The 22,224-nt window shown below is 39.1% G+C and overlaps 2 protein-coding genes across 5 annotated transcripts in view; one reads left to right on the top strand and one right to left on the bottom strand.

Annotated features, from left to right (window-relative positions):
- Positions 1-7,651, bottom strand: part of NSL1 (NSL1, MIS12 kinetochore complex component) — a 41,459-nt gene extending 33,808 nt beyond the window's left edge. Inside the window, exons 1-2 of the mRNA XM_005691007.2 lie at positions 7,393-7,651; positions 937-1,015 (exon numbers count right to left, since the gene is read on the bottom strand). Coding sequence (XP_005691064.1) covers positions 937-1,015; positions 7,393-7,626 — 313 coding nt within the window. The 5' untranslated portion in view covers positions 7,627-7,651. The remainder of the gene's footprint in view (positions 1-936; positions 1,016-7,392) is intronic.
- On the top strand, positions 7,711-20,941 carry TATDN3 (TatD DNase domain containing 3). Of its 4 annotated transcripts, none has more exons than XM_005691003.3 (10): positions 7,711-7,849; positions 9,245-9,277; positions 10,197-10,270; positions 10,482-10,566; positions 12,795-12,857; positions 13,758-13,867; positions 14,039-14,094; positions 14,743-14,855; positions 17,436-17,513; positions 20,008-20,941. In XM_005691003.3, the coding sequence occupies exons 1-10, from the start codon at positions 7,784-7,786 to the stop codon at positions 20,149-20,151; spliced, it is 822 nt and encodes a 273-aa protein (XP_005691060.1). In that variant the 5' UTR covers positions 7,711-7,783; the 3' UTR covers positions 20,152-20,941. The 4 variants fall into 4 exon arrangements, with proteins under 4 accessions (XP_005691060.1, XP_005691059.1, XP_013825865.1 ...); XM_005691002.3 differs by having other exon boundaries at positions 17,433-17,513; XM_013970411.2 differs by lacking the exon at positions 10,197-10,270 and having other exon boundaries at positions 7,738-7,849; positions 17,433-17,513.

Genomic DNA, 22,224 nt, shown 5'->3' with positions numbered 1-22,224 from the left:
CTTAATGCTAAGAAAAATTGTAGCCACAGAGAATTACTTGACAGGGCTTGGCATATGCTCAAAGGTTTAAGTGGTTAATCTTAACAGCGAGCAGAGACATCGGTCTACACTGGTCAGATCTCTGTACCATCACCATGGTGACCAACAGGCACTCCAGTCCTCCTGTCAGGACAGCCCTTTTCCTGGATGTTGCTAGAGAATTCTGTCTCTCTTTCCACACTGATCATTCTTTTTCTACCATTTTTTTTTTCCTTCCTACACTGACCATTTTCTATTAAAACTTCAATTTCTTTAAATATGTCACCTTCATTAGGTAGGGTGCAATCTAGTCTGCCTGGACCAGCAAAATATTCTGTCTTTTTAAGGAGGTTTCTGCAAATATTAAACTCATTCTTTTTATGGTACTTACACAGTTTAACTTCACATTTCTAACAGTATTTCACTATCTACTCAAAGGATCGCTTATAAATATATAACTTGATTTATAAAGTATTAAGCATAGGAATTCTCTGGGCCTGCTTCATCTCATGACAGTTCTATAGTATTTTCCAATAAGCTATTGACAAGGGTACTTTTGAAGACTGATCAGATGAAAGTCCTGTGGGAATGCCAGATAGCATATATAAAGGATCATGGTAACCACTACGTTGTTTGCCTCAGTGTATGACGTTAATAGTCTTCTACATTGATTTTCTCTTTTCTTCCAGTAAAGGGACTCTGCCAGTAAAGAGGTGACATTGAAAACAGGTAGGAATTCCCTGATAGTCCAATGGTTAGGACTTCAAGCTTCCACTACAGGGGCCATGGGCTTGATCCCTGGTTGGGGAACTAAGATCCTGGAAGGAATCTTCCATGTGACATGGCAGGAAATAAAATGGAATGGCTACAAAAATAACTCAGAAATGAATGACAGAGGGACAAAGTGAAGTCACATACCCATAAAGCAACTGTCTGAAGCTTCCTGCCATGCTTGCCCATTAATGCTGACATTCTCTTGCACAGCTGATTCGAAAGTCTGCAATAAAGTCACAAAAATCAAGTTACTAAAAATAACTTTAAATACTGAATTCAAACATTTGGACAATTCAGATTTGTGATAGAGAATATAAAAAAAGTAGATGACCAGATTACTGCTATGCTTTTGCTTTTCAATGATGTGAGATTCCATTTCAATCATTTATTCTACCTACATTTTAGTTCCAACAGCCATTAAGCTACCCATGAGAAAATGTGATGAAAAGTTTTACTATATTGGTACAAACAAAAAAAATTTACTTCTTAAATGAAAGGAAAGTGAAAGTGAAGTTGCTCAGTCGTGTCCGACTCTGCGACCCCATGGACTGTAGCCTACCAGGCTCCTCTGTCCATGGGATTTTCCAGGCAATAGTACTAGACTGGATTGCCATTTCCTTCTCCAGGGGATCTTCCCAACCCAGGGATCGAATCCGGGTCTCCCGCATTGTAGACAGATGCTTTACTGTCTGAGCCACCAGGGAAGTAAATGAAAGGAAAACAAGCTAACAAATTGGGCTCAAATGAATCTCAAGGGTATAAGAAATACATTTGCTGCTGAATGAGTCAGTATTAACAAGTGGGAAAATACACAGGCTTAAAAGAAAGTGAAATTAATTTCTACTTTACAATGGACTGTATTTTTGGTGGGGAGGGGACTGCGTTGGGTCTTAGTTGCAGCACATGGGATTTTCGTTGCGTCACTGGAGATCTTTCACTATGGTAGATGGATTTACACAGACTCTCTAGTTGCGGTACTTGGGATCAGTGTTTCGGTGCTTGGGCTTAGTTACTCTACAGCATGTGAGTTCTTCTCACACTGGGGGTTGAACCCACATCCCTTGCATTGCAAGGCAGATTCTTAACCACTGGACCACAAGGAAAGTCCTAGGACTCTTTTTTTTTTTTTTGAGATGTACTTTGAAGTATATAATGATGAAATGACATGAGAGATGCAATTTGCTTTAAAATAGAAGTATAACATATTTTTGATAACTGCTAAATCTGGTGATAGACATATGGATGTTCACTGTGCTAGTCTATTTTTTGTAACATTAAAAATGTTTATAATACATTAAAAAGTAAAAAACTAAAGAAATTTGATGGTACATCCAAATTTTAAATGCACATTCCCTATAGCCTAACAACTTCACGTCTATCAACATAACCTAAAGGACCATTCTCATAAAAACATAAAGAAGATAAACTGAGAATGCTTATTTCAGTTCTGTTTGATATTATGAAATACTGAGGGAAAAATATCTAAATTCAAAATTAGGAGAATGGCTAAATATATAATATACCCATATCATACAATACTAATAGAATGAAGTACATCTATATATAACATTAACAAATAATAACCAATGACATATTTGGTTTTTTTAAACAAAAAGCAGGATGTTAACAATTCATCAGCATGACAGTATTTTTTAAAAAAACAAAACACTTTTTAAAACAGAGAGACAGCTTTAAAGCCAAAAAAAAGAAGGATTATATCCTCCAAAATAATAAGTTATTTCCAAAAAGGAAGAGGGATAGGAGAGAGGAATTCAAAGATTTTTGCTTTATGCTATTTTTCATAAAGAGAATACATTTTATATAATTAAAAGTTTAAAATTATCCTTCTATTTAAAAATAACTTTTTTAAAAAGGAAAAAATAAGCTTAAGTCAAATGATAACTGGTAATTATGAGTTAGAGTATGTATTCTATACTTTAAAGATTTTTATAAAGTAAAATCCTTACTCTATCCAGTTCTATTCAAGGATTATCCAAATTGTCTTTTTAATATTCATTGCATAGTTGTATCAATTTTTTTAAATGTTACTTTATTAAGTATTCAGTTCAGTTCAGTCGCTCAGTCGTGTCCAACTCTTTGTGACCCCATGAATCGCAGCACGCAGGCCTCCCTGTCCATCACCAACTCCCGGAGTTCACTCAAACTCACATCCATCGAGTTCGTGATGCCATCCAGCCATCTCATCCTCTGTCGTCCCCTTCTCCTCCTGCCCCCAATCCCTCCCAGCATCAGTCTTTTCCAATGAGTCAGCTCTTAGCATGAGATGGCCAAAGTACTGGAGTTTCAGCTTTAGCATCATTCCTTCCAAAGAAATCCCAGGGCTGATCTCCTTCAGAATGGACTCGTTGGATCTCCTTGCAGTCCAAGGGACTCTCAAGAGTCTTCTCCAACACCACAGTTCAAAAGCATCAGTTCTTCGGCGCTCAGCCTTCTTCACAGTCCAACTCTCACATCCATACATGACCACAGGAAAAACCATAGCCTTGACTAGACGGACCTTAGTCAGCAAAGTAACGTCTCTGCTTTTGAATATACTATCTAGGTTGGTCATAACTTTTCTTCCAAGGAGTAAGCATCTTTTAATTTCATGGCTGCAATCACCATCTGCAGTGATTTATGTATTAGAGAAATGCAAATCAAAACTACAGCGAGGTATCACCTCACACCAGTTACGTACCATAACTGGTGTGAGGTGATGGTCAGAAAGGCCATCATTAAATGATGGTCAGAACGGCCATCATTAAAAAGCCTACAAACAATAAATTCTGGAGAGAATGTACTGCACTGTTGGTGGGAATGCAATACAGACACTGCGGAGAACAATATGGAGGCCCTTTAAAAAACTAGGAATAAAACTACCGTATGACCCAACAACCCCACTACTGGGCATATGCTCTGAGGAAACCATAATTCAAAACGACACATATACCTCAATATTCACTGCAGCACTATTTACAATAGACAGGATATGGAAACAACCTAGGCGTCCATCGACAGACTAAAGGATAAAGAAGTTACGGTACGTATATACAATGGAATATTACTCAGCCATAAAACCAAACAAATTTGAGTCAGCTGAACTGAGGTGGATGAACCTAGAGCCTGTTATACAAGCGAAGCAAGTCAGAAATGAAAAATAAATATCGTATATTAACGCATATATATGGAATCAAGAAAAATGGTGCTGATGAACCTATCTGCAGGGCAGGAATGGAGACACACGTAGAGAGCGGACATGTGGACACAGCAAGGGAAGGAGGGGTGGGGTGAACTGAGAGAGCAGCCCTGACACACACCTTCCCACGTGCACAGCAGATGCTGGCTTAGAATCCCCTGGCCCGTGCAGGGAACGTGCAGGGAACATGGATTCAGTGCCGGGTCTGGGAAGATCGTACATGCCCCGGAAGCTGCTATATAACACACAGAGTTCAGCCTGGTGCTCTGTGACTTCCCTTGTGGCTCAGCTGGTAAAGAATCTGCCTGTAATGTTGGAGACCTGGGTTCGATCCCTGGGTTGGGAAGATCCCCTGGAGAAGGGAAAGGCTACCCACTCCAGTATTCTGGCCTGGAGAATTCCATGGACTGTACAGTCCATGGGGTCGCAAAGAGTCGGACACGACTGAATGACTCTCACTTCCACTCACTTTCAGCCTGGTGCTCTGTGACTTCCGAGAGGGGTGGGAAGGCAGGAGTGTGGTGTAGGGGGGTAGAGGGGTGGGAGGGAGATTGAACAGGGAGGGGATATATGTATACTTATGGCTGATTCACTTATGGCTAAGCCACTCAGTGTGGTAACTTATTGTATCAACAATAGGAGATGAATACGCTGTCCACATCCTCCATCTCTGTTGTTTTGGGATTGTTATTTTCAATCTCTGTCCCCAGCCCACTACCTACACCCATTATAAATAAATTAAAATATTAAAAGAAAAAAATACACAGGACTTTCCTAGTGGTCCAGTGGACAAGAATCCGCCTGCCAATTCAGGGGACACAGATTTGATTCCTGGTCTGGGAAGACTCCGCATGCTGTGGGGTAACTAAGCGGGTGCACCTCAAGTCTGTGTTCTGCAACTAGAGAAGCCACTGCCACGAGAAGCCCGCCTGCCACTAGAAAGCCTGAGCACAGCAGTGAAGACTCAGGGAGGCCAAAATTAACTAAATAATTTTTGAAAGCCTTTAATAAAAAGTCTACAAATTTTAAATGCTACCCTCTTTCATGATTGGCAGGAATGTAAATTGATACAGCCACTAGGGAAAACAGTGTGGAATTTCCTCAAAAAATTAAGAGTTGCCATATGATCTGCATCCTACTCCTGGGCATATATTTGGAGAAAAGTACTAAATAAAATTTGAAAAGATATGCAGGACTTCCCTGATGGTCCAGTGGCTAAAAATCTGCCCACCAATGCAGGGGACATGAGTTCAATCCCTGGTCTGGGAAGATCCCACATGCCATGAGACAACCAAGTCCGTGCACCACAGCCACTGAGCTTATGCTCTCGAATCGAGGAACTGCAACTACGGAGCCCACACACCACAGCTACTGGAGCGCGCGTGCCCTAGAGCCAGGGCTCTACAGCAAGGGAAGCCACCACAAAGAGAACTCCCAGCACAGCAACTAAAGAGTAGCTCCCACTCGCCGCAAGCAGAGAAAGTCCTCGCGCAGCAACGAAGATCCAGCCAAACACAAAATTAAATAAGTAACTTTAAAAATTTAAAAAAAGATGCAATTCCCAGTGTTCACTGCAGCACTGTTTACAATAACCAAGACATGGAGACAACCTAAATGTCCACCAACAGAGAAAGCATAAAGACGCAGCACATACACAACGGAATACTCCTCAACCGCAAAACAGATGGAATAAAGCCATTTGCCACAGCATGGACGGTCTTGGACATTACCATATTAAAGTGAGGGAAGTCCGACAGAGAAAGATATACGGTATCATTTATATGTAGAATCTAAAATATGACACAGAAGAACATGTCTATGAAACAAAGTCACAGAGAAGAGACTTGTGGGTACAAAGCAGGAAGTGGGAGGGAGAAGGATGGATTAGACGTTTAAGATTAGCAGATGCAAACTTTTACGTGTGAAATGGATAAACAACAAGGTCCTAATGCACATCATGGAGAACTATATTCAACATTCTGCGATAAACCATAATGGAAAAGCAAGCATATATATGTATAACTGAATCATTTTGCTATACAGTAGAAATTAACACAACATTGTAAATCAACTATACTTCAATAAAATAAAGTTTTAAAAAAACTATTACAAAAAATGTTACTATATTATGTGGTTTTAGATAGAGAGGCAACATTACTGAAGCCTCCACCTTTGTATCTGTTTTTTTAACTAAAACACAAGTGAATTCCCTTGGTAGTTTAAATCTTCACATCTTTTATCTTCTAATTTACTTTCTCATCCATTAATAAAGTACAATCAGTTAAGCCAAGTTCCTCTTTTCCTATAAGGAGAATTAATGTTCTAAGTACCTTAGCACTTCCTGGAAAGGGGTAAATTCTAAGATCATTACACAAAGAAACAAGTCTCCCATCAAACTACTACTAAAAACGTCCTCAGGTATGTCTCTATCCTTCCCTTGCTAGCAAGGGAGGAATGATATAAAAGTCAGTGTATACAATACTGGAACACAGAATCACAACCCAGGGAGTGTTCTTACATTCTTCATCCACTTAACCTTTATTTTGTTTGCATTGTGGTCAGTAAAACTGTACCGCATTACAAACATTTTAACATTTTCCCCTGTATATAAATAGGTTGTGCGCTTTCTTCAGACTGGCACGAATCCCTCAATTTGTTGTGTCTTCCCACCACGCCCCGCACCTGGCCACCCCCCGCCCCCCCCCCCCCCGGCAAGAAAACCTCATCTTCTACACAGCTTTGCAATATACTTGAGAAAGGAAGGGGAAACGAGTTATAAGGGTCAGTGTGATATTAGTGAAGTTTATAATGGGAAGCTTCCTTATCTACTTTAGACTCGTAGGGAAAATGTTTTCGCTCTTTTTACAAGATATTCTAAAAACAAGCAAAAAGACAGACCAAAAGCTAGCCTGGTGACTGACTTTCAGGATTCTCCTTTCTGAGTCTCCGTCTACACCGTCCAAGAGGGGACAATCTAGCCACTTTGTGGCTGTTGAGGCCTTAAAATGTAGCTAGTGGAAAAAGACATCAGCTTCAAGACAGATGTGAAAAGGCTGGTATGAACCAAAGAATGTAAACTAGCTGTTCCTTTTTTAAAAATTATTACAAGTTAAAATAGTATCTTGGACACAGTCGGTTAAAATAAATATCATTAAAATTAATTTCACCTATTTTCTTCCTTTTAATTTCAAGTGACATACATGGCTCGCCTTGAATTTCTCGGTCGGACAGCACTGGCCTAAATTAACTAAAACACCCGGCTGCCTCCAGCATCTATCTCGTTCCCTCGCGTTCCCGGGCACCGTTAAACTCTGCCAAAGCCGGCCGTGGGCTCCTCCTGACCACTGAGACCCGGGTGTGGAGAAAGCGGGTGAAAAGACAAGAGATGGCTACTGGGCCCGTACCCACTGCGCATCTCGCAGCGCGGGCTCCCGAATCTCCTCAGGCAGCGCGTCCCCGAGCTTTTGCACGAAGCTGCTGCACAGTTCTAGCACTTCCGTCACGGCCCGCTTCGAGGTGCAGCGCACACGGAAGTCTTTTCGGTATGTGGCAGGGACCGAGGCCCTGTCTTCTGTCCTGGCCACTCTCCTCACGTCCCGAGAAGGAGAACCAGCCACCGACCGAAGGGCCCGCTCCATTTTTCCAACTTGAACTGGGGGCGGGAATTCTGAGGGCGGAAGGGCGGGTTTCCCGGGAGGAAGGAGCACTCGTCCGGCCGGAAACTCAGCCCACCGCGGCACTCGGGTTCCGGCTGCGGTTCCGCCGGCGAGTCCAGGGGTTTCGGTGGCTGCGACGATGGGGGCGGTGGGCGTAGGGCTGGTGGACTGTCACTGCCACCTCTCCGCCCCGGACTTTGACCACGTACGTGAGGGCGAGGTCGGGCCCGTGGGAGCGGGGCAGCCCCCGTCCTTACCCTTCGAGTTATCCTCCCGGGGGGCGAAGTTCCACGCGTAATGTCAACGTGTTTTACCTGCTACATTGGAAACCAGAGGCTAGTATTAGAGAAAGAAGAGGCGGTTCTGTTTGGCGGGTAAACCTCTCAAGAGGTGACGCTTAAATTGCGGAAGAAGAACAAAGCGGTGGGTGCATGGTGGTGAGGAAAGCAGGCGGGTTGCAGGCCCCCCGACAGGACAGAATTTGGCACATTCAAGCTATCGAAAGGCTGGGTGGCGTCCGATGAGCTAAAAAGAGAGAAGCATTAAATCGGACTGAAGAAGTTTGCATAGGATAGGTGAGGCACGAATTCGCATTTCATTAGAATCACAATGGGGATCCTGTAGAACGGTTTGGTGGGTGGGTGGGTGGTTGAAGGAGAGAGACATGATCTGATAATCCATTTAAAAACCTTTCTGCTGATGTGTGGTAAATGGATAGAGGAAAGCAAGGGTTAGAAGTTGGAAAGCAAGGGTTAGAAGTTAGAAAACCGGTTTGGAGGCTTTTGCAGTATTGAGACTAAAGATGATAGAGGTTACAGGGGAGTTGCAAGCGAGAGAAGCAGACGGATTCAAGTTATATTTTGGAGATCGATTCTAAAGTACATACTAAGAGGAACTGGATGTGCAGAGAGAGGGAGAGGAAGAACTTGAGGATGCTGGAGAGAGATGGTGGTGCTGTTTACTGAGATGAGGGAAAACAGATTGGAGAAGGCAGGCAGAAGGAACAGATTTGTTGGGGAGAAAATAGTTATGCTTGGCACATGTTGAAACCTGATGTCCATCCAAGTGGAAATGTCATATGGTCATTTTAAAATGTGAATCTTGGGTTCAGAAGAGAATCTTGGCTGGAGATAAAAATTGGGGACTCACTGGCATAATGAGTATAGTAATGAGATCACTTAACAGGAAGTACAGGAAGAGAAGCCTATGGTCCTGAAATCAGAGGAGAAAGAGCCAGTCAAGGAGACTTGATAAGTAGCGGACAGCTAGAGAGAAGTATTTGCAAAAGCCAAGAGTGGAAAATATTTGGGGAAGGAAAGAGTAGACAAGTGAGGAGTTTCTAATGCTGCTGAAGGGTAGAGTGGGACAGAGAACTGTCTTTTATATTTGACAATAACAGTTTCTGTTCCAGTAGAGTGGGAACATAAGCCAGAATTTACAGAGAGAGTAAATGGAAGGTGCATCAGCTAGGCCCTTCTCACCACCCTGTTCCTTGCCATCATTGTCAGTCTTTATGGTGCCTCAACTGCATTGGTATACACAAGCAAAGGATAGTTACTTATCCATCTAAAATGATCATGATTACTTATGTTTATTTTAGGATCTGGATGATGTGCTGGAGAAAGCCAAGAAAGTAAGCCAATAGCTATACTTGCTCTTTTTTGGTTGTTTTTATCTTCCTACTAATTTTGATCTAAGATAGCTTGAAATGTTGGTATAATATGTTGATGTTGCTTCAGTAAAAAATACATTAACAATAAGCAGCATCTGTTGTTTGCTATGTGCCAGGCACTGAACTTAAACCCATTCTGTACATTATCTCATTTAATGTTTCTCAACAACCTTCTAAGGAAGCTACTATTTTATAGGCAGCCGTTACCTGTTTTATAGATGAGGAAGCTAAGGCCTAGATTAATTTGTCCAAAGATGCATCACTAGTAAAGTGATACAGACAAGATAGTCTGAATCCAAAACACATGCCCACAGACACCAGGCATGCCAGCTATATAGAACAGGTTGGTGCGTCTGTCAGCTCAAATTAGCATTATTCTGAAGATCTTGGAAAAGTTATAAAAGTTTTCTGAAACATTTTGGTTTGTTTGGAGGAAAATTGTTAATTTTGGGAAGCATTTATGAAATTCATTACAACTAGCATTTTGTGATCTTCCTTCAAACTTATAGAAATGGTTGCCATTTTTATATGTAGCCATCTTTCACGATCGCAGTTTAATTATGAGTGTGGTATTTGGAGTAACACAGGCCTAATGATCTTGGGCAGGTTATTTGACTCCATCCAAATGTCTCTTGATCCAAACAATGGATTACAGCAATGCCTATGTCAGAAGGGTGTGCAGATTAAATGGGGTAATATTTATATTCACTGAACATATGTCCAAAACATATGTAGCTAATTAGTGATGGCCATTATGATATTGATGGAGTGTGAGGGAGCAAGGATAACTAAAAGCACAGAAGACTTTAAATTGTTATTTAGTTGTATTGGATGGATATTGTTTGAGACTATAACTGAATTCTATTCATGTTTGTTTCAGGCCAATATTATGGCTCTTGTCGTGGTCGCTGAACATTCAGGAGAATTTGAAAAGATTATCCAGCTTTCAGAAAGGTGCTACTTCTCATAAAGAAATAGAATTGCTAATAAGGATGCATATATGGTGTCATGTTTGCAATATCAAAGATCATCCATTTTTAAAGAGAATGAGCAGGGAAAAAATTACATTAACAGCCTTAAAAAAATTCTTTCCTACTTGTTCTTCAGAGTAACATTGTCTCCTAGTCTAATAATCCTGCTTTCTTAATTCATTTTACATTTTTAGGTATAATGGGTTTGTCCTGCCATGCTTGGGTGTTCACCCAGTTCAAGGAGTTTCACCAGAAGACCAAAGAAGTGTCACATTAAAGGTAATAGTCTTATAAAACAGGAGCCATAAAAAATGGTATTACCCTTAGACTCAGTAATCCTCCTCTTTCTGATTTTTATTCTAAAGCAATAATCCAAAAGAAAGAAATTCTATCTTCTTTCACAAAGAGGTTTATTACAGCATTATTTGTAATAGAGAAAAAGAGGGAACAGCCTAGCAGTTCAAAAATAAATAGTTAACTTACACAGTGTTAACTATGATGCTACAATGTTAAATATAACTTTATAGAAAATGTGGGTTATAAGGTATATGTGCATGAGTGCTAAGTCATTTCAGTCGTGTCCGACTCTTTGTGACCCTATGGACTGTAGCCCACCAGGCTCCTCTGTCCATGGGATTCTCCAAGCAAGAACCCTGGAGTGGGTTGCCATGCCTTCCTCCAGGGGATCTTCCCCACCGAGGGATTGGACCCACATCTTCTGCATCTCCTGCATTTTGGGCAGATTCTTTACCCACTGAGCCATACATTGGCTCCTGTCCCTGCTTAACCCACTTCACTCATTTCTGTTACAAGCCTGATCCCGGTTCTAAAGGCTAAATATTTTCTTTATTAAATAAAAAATATTCTAATTATTTTAAGTCAGTCAGAATAAATCTCTCCTCCCTCCCCTTTGCCCTTCCTTTCCTTCTCTCTCCCTCCTTCTTTGAACAGCATAGTGGAAACATCATGAGCTTTAAAGTCAGAGACTTGGCCTTCTGCCTTCTGCTATCTGTGGCACTTAACCTTGCCAGGTCTTCGTTTGTAAATGGTGAATCATTATTTGCAGTATTCCCAGTCATAGAGTATAAAGGTATAGAATATTTTAAAACCCCACAATAGAACCATTAGCTATTAAGGAACTTGAGACCTTATGGAGAAAGTAGGAATAGAGCTAAAGTCAGAAAGAGACCTATGAATGTCCTTTGAAATATTTTTACATCTATTAAAATGATGAAGACCACATATATTTATACATATTAGTGGTATGAAGTAGTATTTCTCTTAACAATTTACTATCCTTGACTTGCCAGAAACTTCCAAATTATTTCACAAGGAATTGAAATAATCTCATTGTAAGTTTGTTTTCCTTGTTTTTATAGATAATACATATACCCAGGAAGATTTTTTTCCCTATATCTGGTCTTCATCCAAATGCGTAATTTCTTTGTCTTAAGGTTTCTAAGTGTGCTACGTTTCCTGGGTAATCTCTCCAACTTTTCCAGTCCCTTTGAGGTCCCAGACACACAGATTAGTTTGAACATTTGATACAGAAGATCTTTTCCTGACACTGAGCTATTGTCAGATACCTTCTCTGATAACTAGGGTTATGTACCCTTAGCTCCTCTTGACAACGTTAATTCTGCTCCATTGAGTCTACTGGAATTGTAAGGCCTTTATTTATCCTTCCTCATCTTCTTTTCTCTCTCTTGAGGCATAATTATAACATCTCCTGTTCCTCGACCATCTGTTTTACCTCCCTTTTCTTAATTCTCCTTTTTCTGATTATTCTCACTAGAAATACTTTGAATTTACATACTCTGAAATCCTCAAAGTAATTTAAAATATCTAGAACCAAGTTTTCCACATATTTGTTTTTCTCTTACAAGGAAACCCTTACAGGGAAAATTCTCTTTAAGTGGAAATAGTGATATGGAAACTATGGAATTAACTGTACAGTTACTTCAATAGTTGACAAACAGCCATATACGTGATATTTAGTATTTATATTGTTGAAACTTTAGGACAAAAATAGGGTATGCAGAACTATAAAAATGAAATCAGTGAAAATAGTGCAAAAGATGTTTGGGATTATCACTGTTAAAATTCACAAGTCATTCATTCGTACCCTAAGAGGAGAATATAGCTACGTACTCTCAGACTCCCCAAGGTGAGGTGCTTTGTTTTTTCTTGCTCAGCTATTCCAGGAAATCCAGATCACTCCTCCTAAATACCAGGAAATGCCTCTTAAACAGAAGGAAGTGTTGAAGTGGGAATCTTCATAAGAAGTAATGTTCTTATAACTAATTGGGTATGGGACATTTCTGCTCAGCTAGAATTACTCACCATTATAGAAGGATTACCATTCCTAGTTCCTCAACTGGGTAAAGGATTTGTATGTAAAGGACCCAGCATAGCATAGTGCCTGGCATATAATAGGTGTTGATACAAAACCTATGACATTCCTCTCTCTTATTTGAATGAATTTACTTTTTTTTTTTTCATCCCAGGATTTGGATGTAGCTTTGCCCATTATCGAGACTTATAAGGATCAGTTATTGGCAATTGGAGAGGTAAATATCCACCAGCTGATCAAGTGATTTCTAATTCAGACCTCCATGTGATACATGAAGGCAGTCCCTAATTCAGTGTCAGTGATTAGAACAGACTTAGATAATTATGTTCACCCTGCTCAGCTGAATAACAACTTGTCAGTACTTCCTCAGTAAGCAAAAGCACTTAGGGATAAAACAATAGAACACCTCCCCATGGCCTTGTTAATGGATGCTTTATTAACATTTCAATATGCTTTGCTTTTTTTCCTTTTGCTTAAATAAGGCCATCTCTCTGGTTACTTGAAATAGTATGTACAAGCATACTTTAAATATTAATAGGTTAGAGTTTATAATAAAAAACTTATTAAATAATTTAAAGTTGTGAGACATTTTACCACTTGGTAATTCCACTTGTAAAGATAAAAGATAAGAATATCACATTCAGAATATAGCTTATAGCAGTGCATGCCAAAATAGTATCAAGGGAAGCAGTCCTTTATAATCATTACTGTCCAGTGTGGTGACCACATGCAGCTGTTGAGCACTTGAATTGTGACTGGCCCAAACTGATGTGTACTATCAGGATAAAATGCACAGATGATTTCAAAGTCTCAGTACCTCAAAGAAGGAATGTAAAATAACTCAGTAATTTTACATAGGTTATGTGTTAAGATAATAATATGAATGACTGTAATATATTGATAATGTTTTAGGAATTGTAACAAAGTATATTATTAGAGTTAATTTCACCTGTTTCTTGTTAGTATCTTTAACGTGGCTACTGGAAGCTGTAAAGCTGTGTATGTGGCTTGAGTGTATGACTCGCATTATATTTCTCTTGGACAGTACTGCTCCATCATCTGCCTTTGGGGGTTCATTAAACCATAAATGTGATTCTGTTTTATTTTTCTGTTATAGGTTGGACTGGATTTCTCCCCCAGATTTGCTGGCACTGATGAACAGAAGGAAGAGCAAAGACAAGTCCTAATCAGACAGGTCCAATTAGCCAAAAGACTAAATTTGCCTTTGTAGGTTAATTATCATCTTTCTATATTAATAGTTTTAAAGCACGTTAGTGATAAATAATGATTCTCCTGAAATGGAGCTCTACTTTTCTTTTTCTCTTAACTACTTTAATAGATCAAAAATAATATGTTCATAGTAAATACTTAAAAGGAGGTTTTTTTGTTGTTCAACAGAAATGTTCACTCACGCTCAGCCGGAAGACCTACCATCAGCCTCTTAAATGAGCAAGGTATGTAGGTTCCTGAGAAAAATGTGCCTAATGTTTAAGTTTGACAATTCTAGTCCATGTTCTCATAGAAAAAGACATCTTTATTTGTTTTCTTAAAGAGAAGGGAGCAGGCCAGGGTAGGGATGGAAATCAATTAAGATGGTTTTGCAAGTCAGCCTACTATTTATAAGGTTTTCAGTGTGATTGTAATGTTCGTCAGACGAGGATAAAGCGAATGAAAAGTTAGATCAAGTAAAATAAGTTTTTTTAATTGGATCAAGTAAGAGCAGTACATATGTATGTGTGTGTGTACTGTTGAATTTGTTAATCATTCAATTCCTCATTTCTACTAGCATCCTTCTTAAGGACAGTTTAACCATTTAAAGACCTATTAGGAACAATAATTTGACAGTTCACAAACTTCAAGAAGGTTTGGAATGGGAAGTTTAAATAATTGTTTAAAATTTGTTTCAATGTTATATAATTTATTCTGCAGAATAAGAATTTATTTTTATTCTACTGGTTGAACACTGTACATTTATCTATCCTTTAGAAACCACAGAACCTTCTAGTGACCAACATTTACTTAAAATCTGTGTTGTTCAATTTGATTAGTGGGAAAACCTTTCATTAAGGAAATAAAATGCACTCTGATTTAATTTTTGAGAGGCGCTGACAAAGTGTTGCTGCATGCGTTTGACGGTCGGCCATCTGTAGCCATGGAAGGGGTAAAAGCCGGATACTTCTTCTCAATTCCTCCTTCTATCGTAAGAAGTGGGCAGGTAAAATCTTTAATTAAACTTGGTTCTACACTTTGTGGCATAACACTTTAAAATAGGAACTTTCACTTTACTGCTGTGAACTTTTCCTGTTCACTAATTTTTATGGTACTGTACTGTTATGTACTATTCTGGTTTCATTACAAAAATTAATCTTAAGTCCATACCTCATACTTACATCAAGAGTAACTCATAAATGGATCAGAGACCTAAATGTAAGAGCTGAAATTACAAAACTTTTAGAAGAAAACAGATCCAAATCTTGGTGACCGTAGATTAGGCAGTGGTTTTCTTTGCCATGACACCAAAAGCGCTAATCACCAAAGAAAAAAAATAGATAAATTGGATCCACACACAAGAAAACTGGGCAGCTCATGCTCAAAAGACCTGACTCCCCGATAGCTTTCAGAAAAGCGTTTTTAAAGGCCGTGTGAGGGAGGAGGCTGCAGGGCATGTGATCAGCTGGTACCCAGTGCTCGAATTGGTTGACATCAAGATACAGTTTTAAGCATCATCAGTCAATCCTCTGGTTTCAAATGGCCGGAGATCTACATGCTTGAGGTCAGCAGTTTCATCTGGTGACGGTCCGCTTCCTGTAAAAACAACTTAGGAATGTGTGTCAGACCTCTGTGTGTATCTTTCAGGGAACTGGAAATTTGGTGACTCTCCTATATGATTGATTTGTACTCTAAGGTTGTTAACCAGTTTTCCAACCCAACAACTATTCATTACTTCTATATCTTCACATTTCCTTATCATTAACTCTTGAACCAGCCTTTTAAGACTCAGGGGAGGCCATAGTCCAAATTTATGTTTTTATTTACCAATTTAGCATTTTAGTTTTGTTTTTTAATTTTTATTGAAGTATAGTTGATCCAAGATTACTTTTATTTTTCCTACTTTTACCATTCATGGAGAAATTTCTTATTCAGTAGTACTTTTTAGCAGTGCTATCATTTCCGTTTCTAAACTAAAATGCTATTATTTTTTCTAAGTTTAAAGATAATATTTGTGCATTATAGAAAATAGAGACACTTCAGAAAAAGACAAATTTCCGGTCAACCCAACCCATCCTACCACTGAGACAATCATTGTTAACATCTGATTCATATAAAATACGATGATATCATATTCTTTTTGTTTTGAGTTAGCTTCATAGATATTTTTTGTATCTATAAACATAGACCTATTTCTTCTTTAAAATAATTACATAATATTTCACAATATGGATGTACCTAATTTAGTTAAGCATTACCTTAAGTAAAGGTTACATTGTTTCTAGTTTTCACTGTTAACAGACAGCACTTCAGTGAATAGCTTTGCACATCCACAGTTGTTCACATAACTTTTGCAGTTACTGTGTATAAATGGAACCGTTAAGAAAAAGGGTATGAATTTTTAGATATGTGGTTAAATTGTCGCATTTCCTTTGAGGAATTTATACCAGTTTAATTTTTGTCTGCCAGCAGTGCACGAGCATGCATATTCCTGTGCTTTTGCAGTTTTACTCTTTCTTTTTTGGCTGTGCCGGGTGTTTGTTGCCATGCTGGCTTTCCTCTCGTTGTGGGCGAGGCACTTCTCTTTGCTGCAGCCTGTGGGCTTCCCCTTGCAGTGCCTTGTCTTGTTAGGGAGCACAGGCTTGAGGGTGTGCAGGCTCAGCGGTTGCAGTTCCCAGGCCCTGGAGTGCAGGCCCCTAGCTGCGGTGATCGGGCTGAGTTGCCCCTCGCATGTGGGATCCTACCGGACCAGGGATCGAACCATGTCTTCTGCATTGGCAGGTGGTTCTTTACCGCTGAGCCACCAAGGAAGCCCTGAAATTTTACTCTTAAAATAATTTATTTCATCATTGTTCCACTCTGCATCATGTATCTCCGTTCTGTTTTTTATCTTAAAAAGTGCAGTGGCAACAAGAGAATTGCTCTTGGTGTAAAACTCACTGAGTTAATTGAAGTTCTTATAATCCAGGCAAAATCATAAACAGAATATAAAACCATCTATTTCCTAATCTAAAATTCAAAATATGCACATGAACTTGGATTTATAAACCTAAAACCTTGACTGACCTAAAGTGAACAGCAGGAAGAAACCCCGCGTACGGTAGTGGTGGAGAAACAGTAGAAATCTCTCCGCGGATCTTTCAGTGAGCATGTGATACCAGATATTTGGTTTCTTGCTGGAAGTACCTCATTTGCTACTCTTTTGAGTTCCTAGAGGCTTCAGATAATTTTTGGCAAAGAATGTTTTTTTTTTGTTTGGCCACACTGCAGTGCTTGTGAGATCTTAGTTCTCCATCCAGGAATCAAACCTGGGCTCCCTGCAGTGGAAGCACAGAGTTCTAACAACTGGACCACCAGAGAATTCCCAAAAATGTGTCTTTTTAAATCTGTTAGTGTAGAATGATGAGAACATAGTGGACATTTATTAGTTGAATGTTCAGGCATGAATTTTAAATTCCTGCCAAAGAGAATGCATTGCCAGGTAGGTTTGTTGTTTTTTTTTTTTTGCCAGGTAGGTTTAATGCTCCTTATTTAATCTTTACTTCTCATGTTTTAAACTTACTAGCTTTCTCTTTTCTCTAAGAAGCAGAAACTTGTGAAACAGTTGCCTTTAACTTCAATTTGCTTAGAAACGGATTCCCCTGCACTGGGACCAGAAAAACAGGTAAATGATTTTCCTATTTCTACATTATTTAGTGTATCTTTCATTTGAAATATTTTCAATTTAGCTGTGTTTCTCCTTACAGAGTAAATACAATGGAATCTTACTGTAGTGCTAGGTTGAAAGGTTATATTGACTTAAATTTCATCAGGTCTTTTCCAAATATGGCAGTAGTGCTCCAAAGAATATTATTTGCTATGGGTCACAACCTAGTTTATGTAATATTGAAATCCAGACCAGTGTAGTAGAAACGCTTAGTGTCTACACCTGAAACTGCCACAACATTGTTAACCAACTGTACTCTAATATAAAAAAAATGTTAAAAAAAAAAAAACCCCAGTGTCTAGAGTCGGAAAGACCTGGATTCAGATCTGGTGTGTGATGGTACCCACTAGCTGTGTGACTTTGGTCAAGTCTCTTAATCTCTCTGAAACTATTTCTCATTTATAAAATGTGGTTAAATAATAGTAAAATGCTTTGAAGTATTACAGTGGGGATTAAATGAAGTAATGTATATGAAAGTGCTTAGTGTGTCTGATATATAGTAAATGCTCAATAAATGTTCATTTTTCTGTTTTTAGTTAGCATGCTAAAATTAGCCTCAGTGTCTTTCAGTACATGTATGTATTGATATAGTCATAGATTTATGAAATTTTTACTCTACATTTGTTATTATAGGCCATAAAGAATCATATTTTCAGTATTGCTAAGAATTCCCTGGTGGTCCAGTGGTTAGGACTTGGTGCTTTCACTGCCATGGCCCAGGTTCAATTCCTAATCTAGGAACTAAGATCCCACAAGCCTTGCAGCACAGCCTAAATAAATAAATAAATATTGCTACCATTATAAATTATATTTACCTAAAGGGAAGACACAGTAGGTACTCAAAAATATTTATTGAATAAATGAATTTTTAAAGTGAATATGTTTTTTGTTGAGTAAGATGTGTTTATCTTAGACTAATAGAAAACACAGAAAATAATAAGAAAATAGAACCATCTACAACTGAAAGGTTACCACTATAGTATACTGGTTAAAAGTATATACTCTGATGTCAGATTGCTAAGGTTGAAACCTCAGTTGGGCTGTTTACTAGCTGTTTAGGATCCCTTCTTATCTGTAAAAAAGGATGGTAATAATAATAGTACCTATCTCCTAGAGTAATTTTGAGGATTAAATGAGAAATTCCATGAAAAACTTAGAACAAAACCTTGCCTACGATAAGCACTAAATAAATGCAGGTTCTTATGTCCTTCCACACTTTTTTATATTCATATATGTACACATAAGATGTTTTTCATAAAAACAGAATTAACCTTACCACATCATCTCATAACTTGCTTTTATGAGGTGAAAATATGTGTTCAATAAATAAACACTTTTCCTCATCCTGGTTAATAACTATATAAATTTTAGCATGTTGAGTATATTTAACCGGATATTGCCATGTAGGTTGTTTGTTTCCAACATGGTACAGTTAACTCTTGAATAGCGAAGTGGTTAGGGGTACTGACACCTTCTCCAGCCCTGCGCCATACCATGGAAAGTCCGCATCTATCTGCCCTCCATGTCTTCAGTTTTACATCCCTGGATCCAGCCCTCTTTCACATGGTTCTGCATTCACAGATTCAACCCAAGTTTGGATTGTGCGGTACTGTAATTTTTATTGAAAAAAAATCTGTGTTTAAGTGGACCCACACAGTTCAAACCATGTTGTTCACAATATAAAGAATGTCCTTGAACCTAAATCTGGGTGCACATTTTTCATTGTTTTTTTAGTAGCCTACATTATCAAGGTTTTTTGGGTTTTTTTACTCTTAACAGTTGTCATATTCCTCTGAACATTATCATCCTGAGTAAATAATAACAACAGTAATATATTTCATCATATCTAAATGCCAGTGATTGAAGACGGACCACTATTTTGTGACCCTTAAAGGAGAAAACACTACCAATTATACCTTCACATGCCATTGGATGTCAGTAAAATATTTATCAGTTTCAGAGACGTTAAGATAGGGGAGAAATGCATCTTAGAATCAGTGAAATAAGGGTGCATAACCTATTTAGTCTTCAGACACACGATGGCGTTACTTGAATCAAACTGTACTGCAGCCTGTGGGGTGTGGTGGCCACGCAGCAGAGCAGTCTTTACAAGCACTTGCTTGAGGAGCAGACCAAGGGGCAGTTAGTGCTTCGGTCAGGTCACCAAGTGTCCACTGTGCAGACTGCTTCATGTGCGAGGTTCTGGGACCTCAGTTGTTAATTCCCTGCCCTAGGGTATTGTGAGCCCTATGTTTCAAGAGCAGCATAGACTTAAAATCAGTGTTGTAGCCTTAGCTTTCAGGCTGAAGTTCAGGGCCTTCTCCCAACCCCCTTAAAAAAAAAAAAGGCAAGAACCCATCAGTTGTTTTAACCTACTCGTTTTCATCTTTTATCCACAGTCTCCCTCTGTCGAGCGTCACGTTTGACTCAGTGTCTCTTTGTTCTGTTTCAGGTACGGAACGAGCCCCGGAACATTTCCATTTCAGCAGAATATATTGCCCAGGTGAAAGGGGTCTCAGTGGAAGAAGTTATAGAAGTGACAACACAGAACGCATTGAAACTGTTTCCCAAGCTTCAGCTGCTGCTCCCGAAATAGCCTCCGAACAAAACCACCTGCAGAGGGCAGTGTTTGAGAAAAATAAGTGTCCTGACAAGTCTCAACTGCAGAAGCCACCGGAGAAGTATCAAGATAGAGAAGATTATAATTTTAGAGAAGAGTTTCTCTCAGAAGTAAAACTGGGCTTAGGTCCTGAAACCCTGGGTTCAGATTCTACCTTGCACTGCTTTTCAGTTAATAAACTCTTAGCAGGAGATTGGGAACACTGCTGCCTCTTTGCCCGTTAAGAGCAACCACCGCATGAACTGAAACCGTTTCTTCTGGCGAGGGTGGCTCCCACAGATAAGAAACACGCGCTCCTGTGATGGCATGGAACAGGCCCCAGTCTGATTCTTTACCACCTCTTTGACTTCTCACAGGATTTATCCAGTGACAGAAGAGTATCTAGTTTCTTATCCTGTCAAAAGTCCTGTCTTTTCTGGGTTTGCAAAACTGAACTTTGCATTTTGAATTCTCTCTCTCTTTAAGAGAAGAATGATCACGGTTTTTATGTTGATCTTAGATTCTGACTTGGGAAGCCCGTGGTTTGTACAATCATCATTAAACACCAAGCCCCAAAGTTTAGTTAATAACTTGATTTTAAGTTCCAGGCTGAATTTTGTCACATGTTTAAAATGTAAATAGCTTCATTTAAAATGTATCTGACATTTTTGCATGCAGTAGTAAGTTTTGAAAATCTCAGGAGTAAAGAGAGTCTTGTACCTAATGGTGATGGTAGCACAATAATGCAAATGTACTTAATGCCAATAAACTATACCCGTAAAGATTATTAAGATGGTAAATTTTGTTATGTGTACTTTACTACAATTTTTTTTTTAATCTTAAATATAGTTTACAAGGTATTGTGATTCATACCAAAACCTGAGTATTTAATTTTGTTAAATTTTATAAGCAGCAAACACTGGAAAAAGTACCTGCCAGAGAAACAACTTCCTAAAAATCAAAGTGATTTTTACATAATCTTCAATATTTTGAAATGAATTCATTTATGGAGGAGTGGGGGTAGAGGGTCCCCAATCAAGTTAGACCATCTAAGAAGCAGAACAGGACCCTGTATGAGATATTCAGCCACTTACCACCATGATATCAGATGAAATTCCTACATTTAGTGGGAGGTTGTATTAAAACTAGATTTCTGAGTTCTCTTTTAACTCTATCTCTTGCCCGTTTCCTGCCGCCATCTGCTCACAATCCCTTTGTCGGACGTCTTCTCACCTTTAAATCCTTTAAGAGCCAACTTACATGACTTTAGCCTACACAGCCACCCCAGCCAGACATGATCCTTGCCTTCTAAACTGTAGCCATTTCCTTCATGTATTGATCAGTTTCTTTCATTTGTTATACAACTAGTTACTGAGCTCTTCCTACAGGTTGCCCACTAGTCTTAAGTCTGTAGGCTAGGGACAAACACGGTACAGTTCTTGCCTTCAGCTCTCAGTTTAATAAAGAAGATTGACAAGTGGACAAATTGCAAAGCAATATGAATAGTACTATAATCAAGGAAAAATACAATGCTATGAAAACCAGCCTGATGACATGTAACCCATGAATCCTTTTTACTAGGGTTACTTTATGTTTTTCACCTCCAGAGATTGTAAACCTTCTGATGGCAAACTACTATTTTTGGTTTTGCATCTTCTTCGTGTCCTGAAGCAAGGTTTGCAATATCCATATGCTCTCACATACTTTTTAAATAAGTGAACAGAGATGGTCTTCAACAGGAGGGTGGGGTGGCAGAACAGGAAGACCCTGAGCTCACCACCTCTCCCAGGCACACAGATTACAGCTGTTTACAGAGCAGGTAAATAGTTGAAAGACCAGAAAGTTGAGGAGAAAGACCAGAAGACTAGCAGAAAAGATCTACAACTAAAGATATAAAGAAGGAGCTCAATGAGACAGGTAGGAAGGGCGGAGACATGGTATAGTCAAGACCCGTACACCCAGGTGGGCAACTCGTGCACGAGAGACGATTACAACTGCAGAGGTTCTTCTCAAGGCATAAGGGGTCTGAGCCCCACATCAAGCTCCCCAGGCCCAGGGGTCCTCCACCAA

This window comes from Capra hircus, chromosome 16, assembly GCF_001704415.2.
Source record: "Capra hircus breed San Clemente chromosome 16, ASM170441v1, whole genome shotgun sequence".
Lineage (NCBI taxonomy): Eukaryota > Metazoa > Chordata > Mammalia > Artiodactyla > Bovidae > Capra > Capra hircus.
This window is presented reverse-complemented; position numbering and strand designations above follow the sequence as displayed.

Coding starts and splice junctions, on each gene's coding strand:
- TATDN3 (XM_005691002.3), top strand. CDS start 7,784: ATGGGGGCGGTGGGCGTAGGGCTGGTGGACTGTCACTGCCACCTCTCC. Junction 9,278..10,196: donor TGCTGGAGAAAGCCAAGAAA/GTAAGCCAATAG, acceptor TGTTTGTTTCAG/GCCAATATTATGGCTCTTGT. Junction 10,271..10,481: donor ATTATCCAGCTTTCAGAAAG/GTGCTACTTCTC, acceptor TTACATTTTTAG/GTATAATGGGTTTGTCCTGC.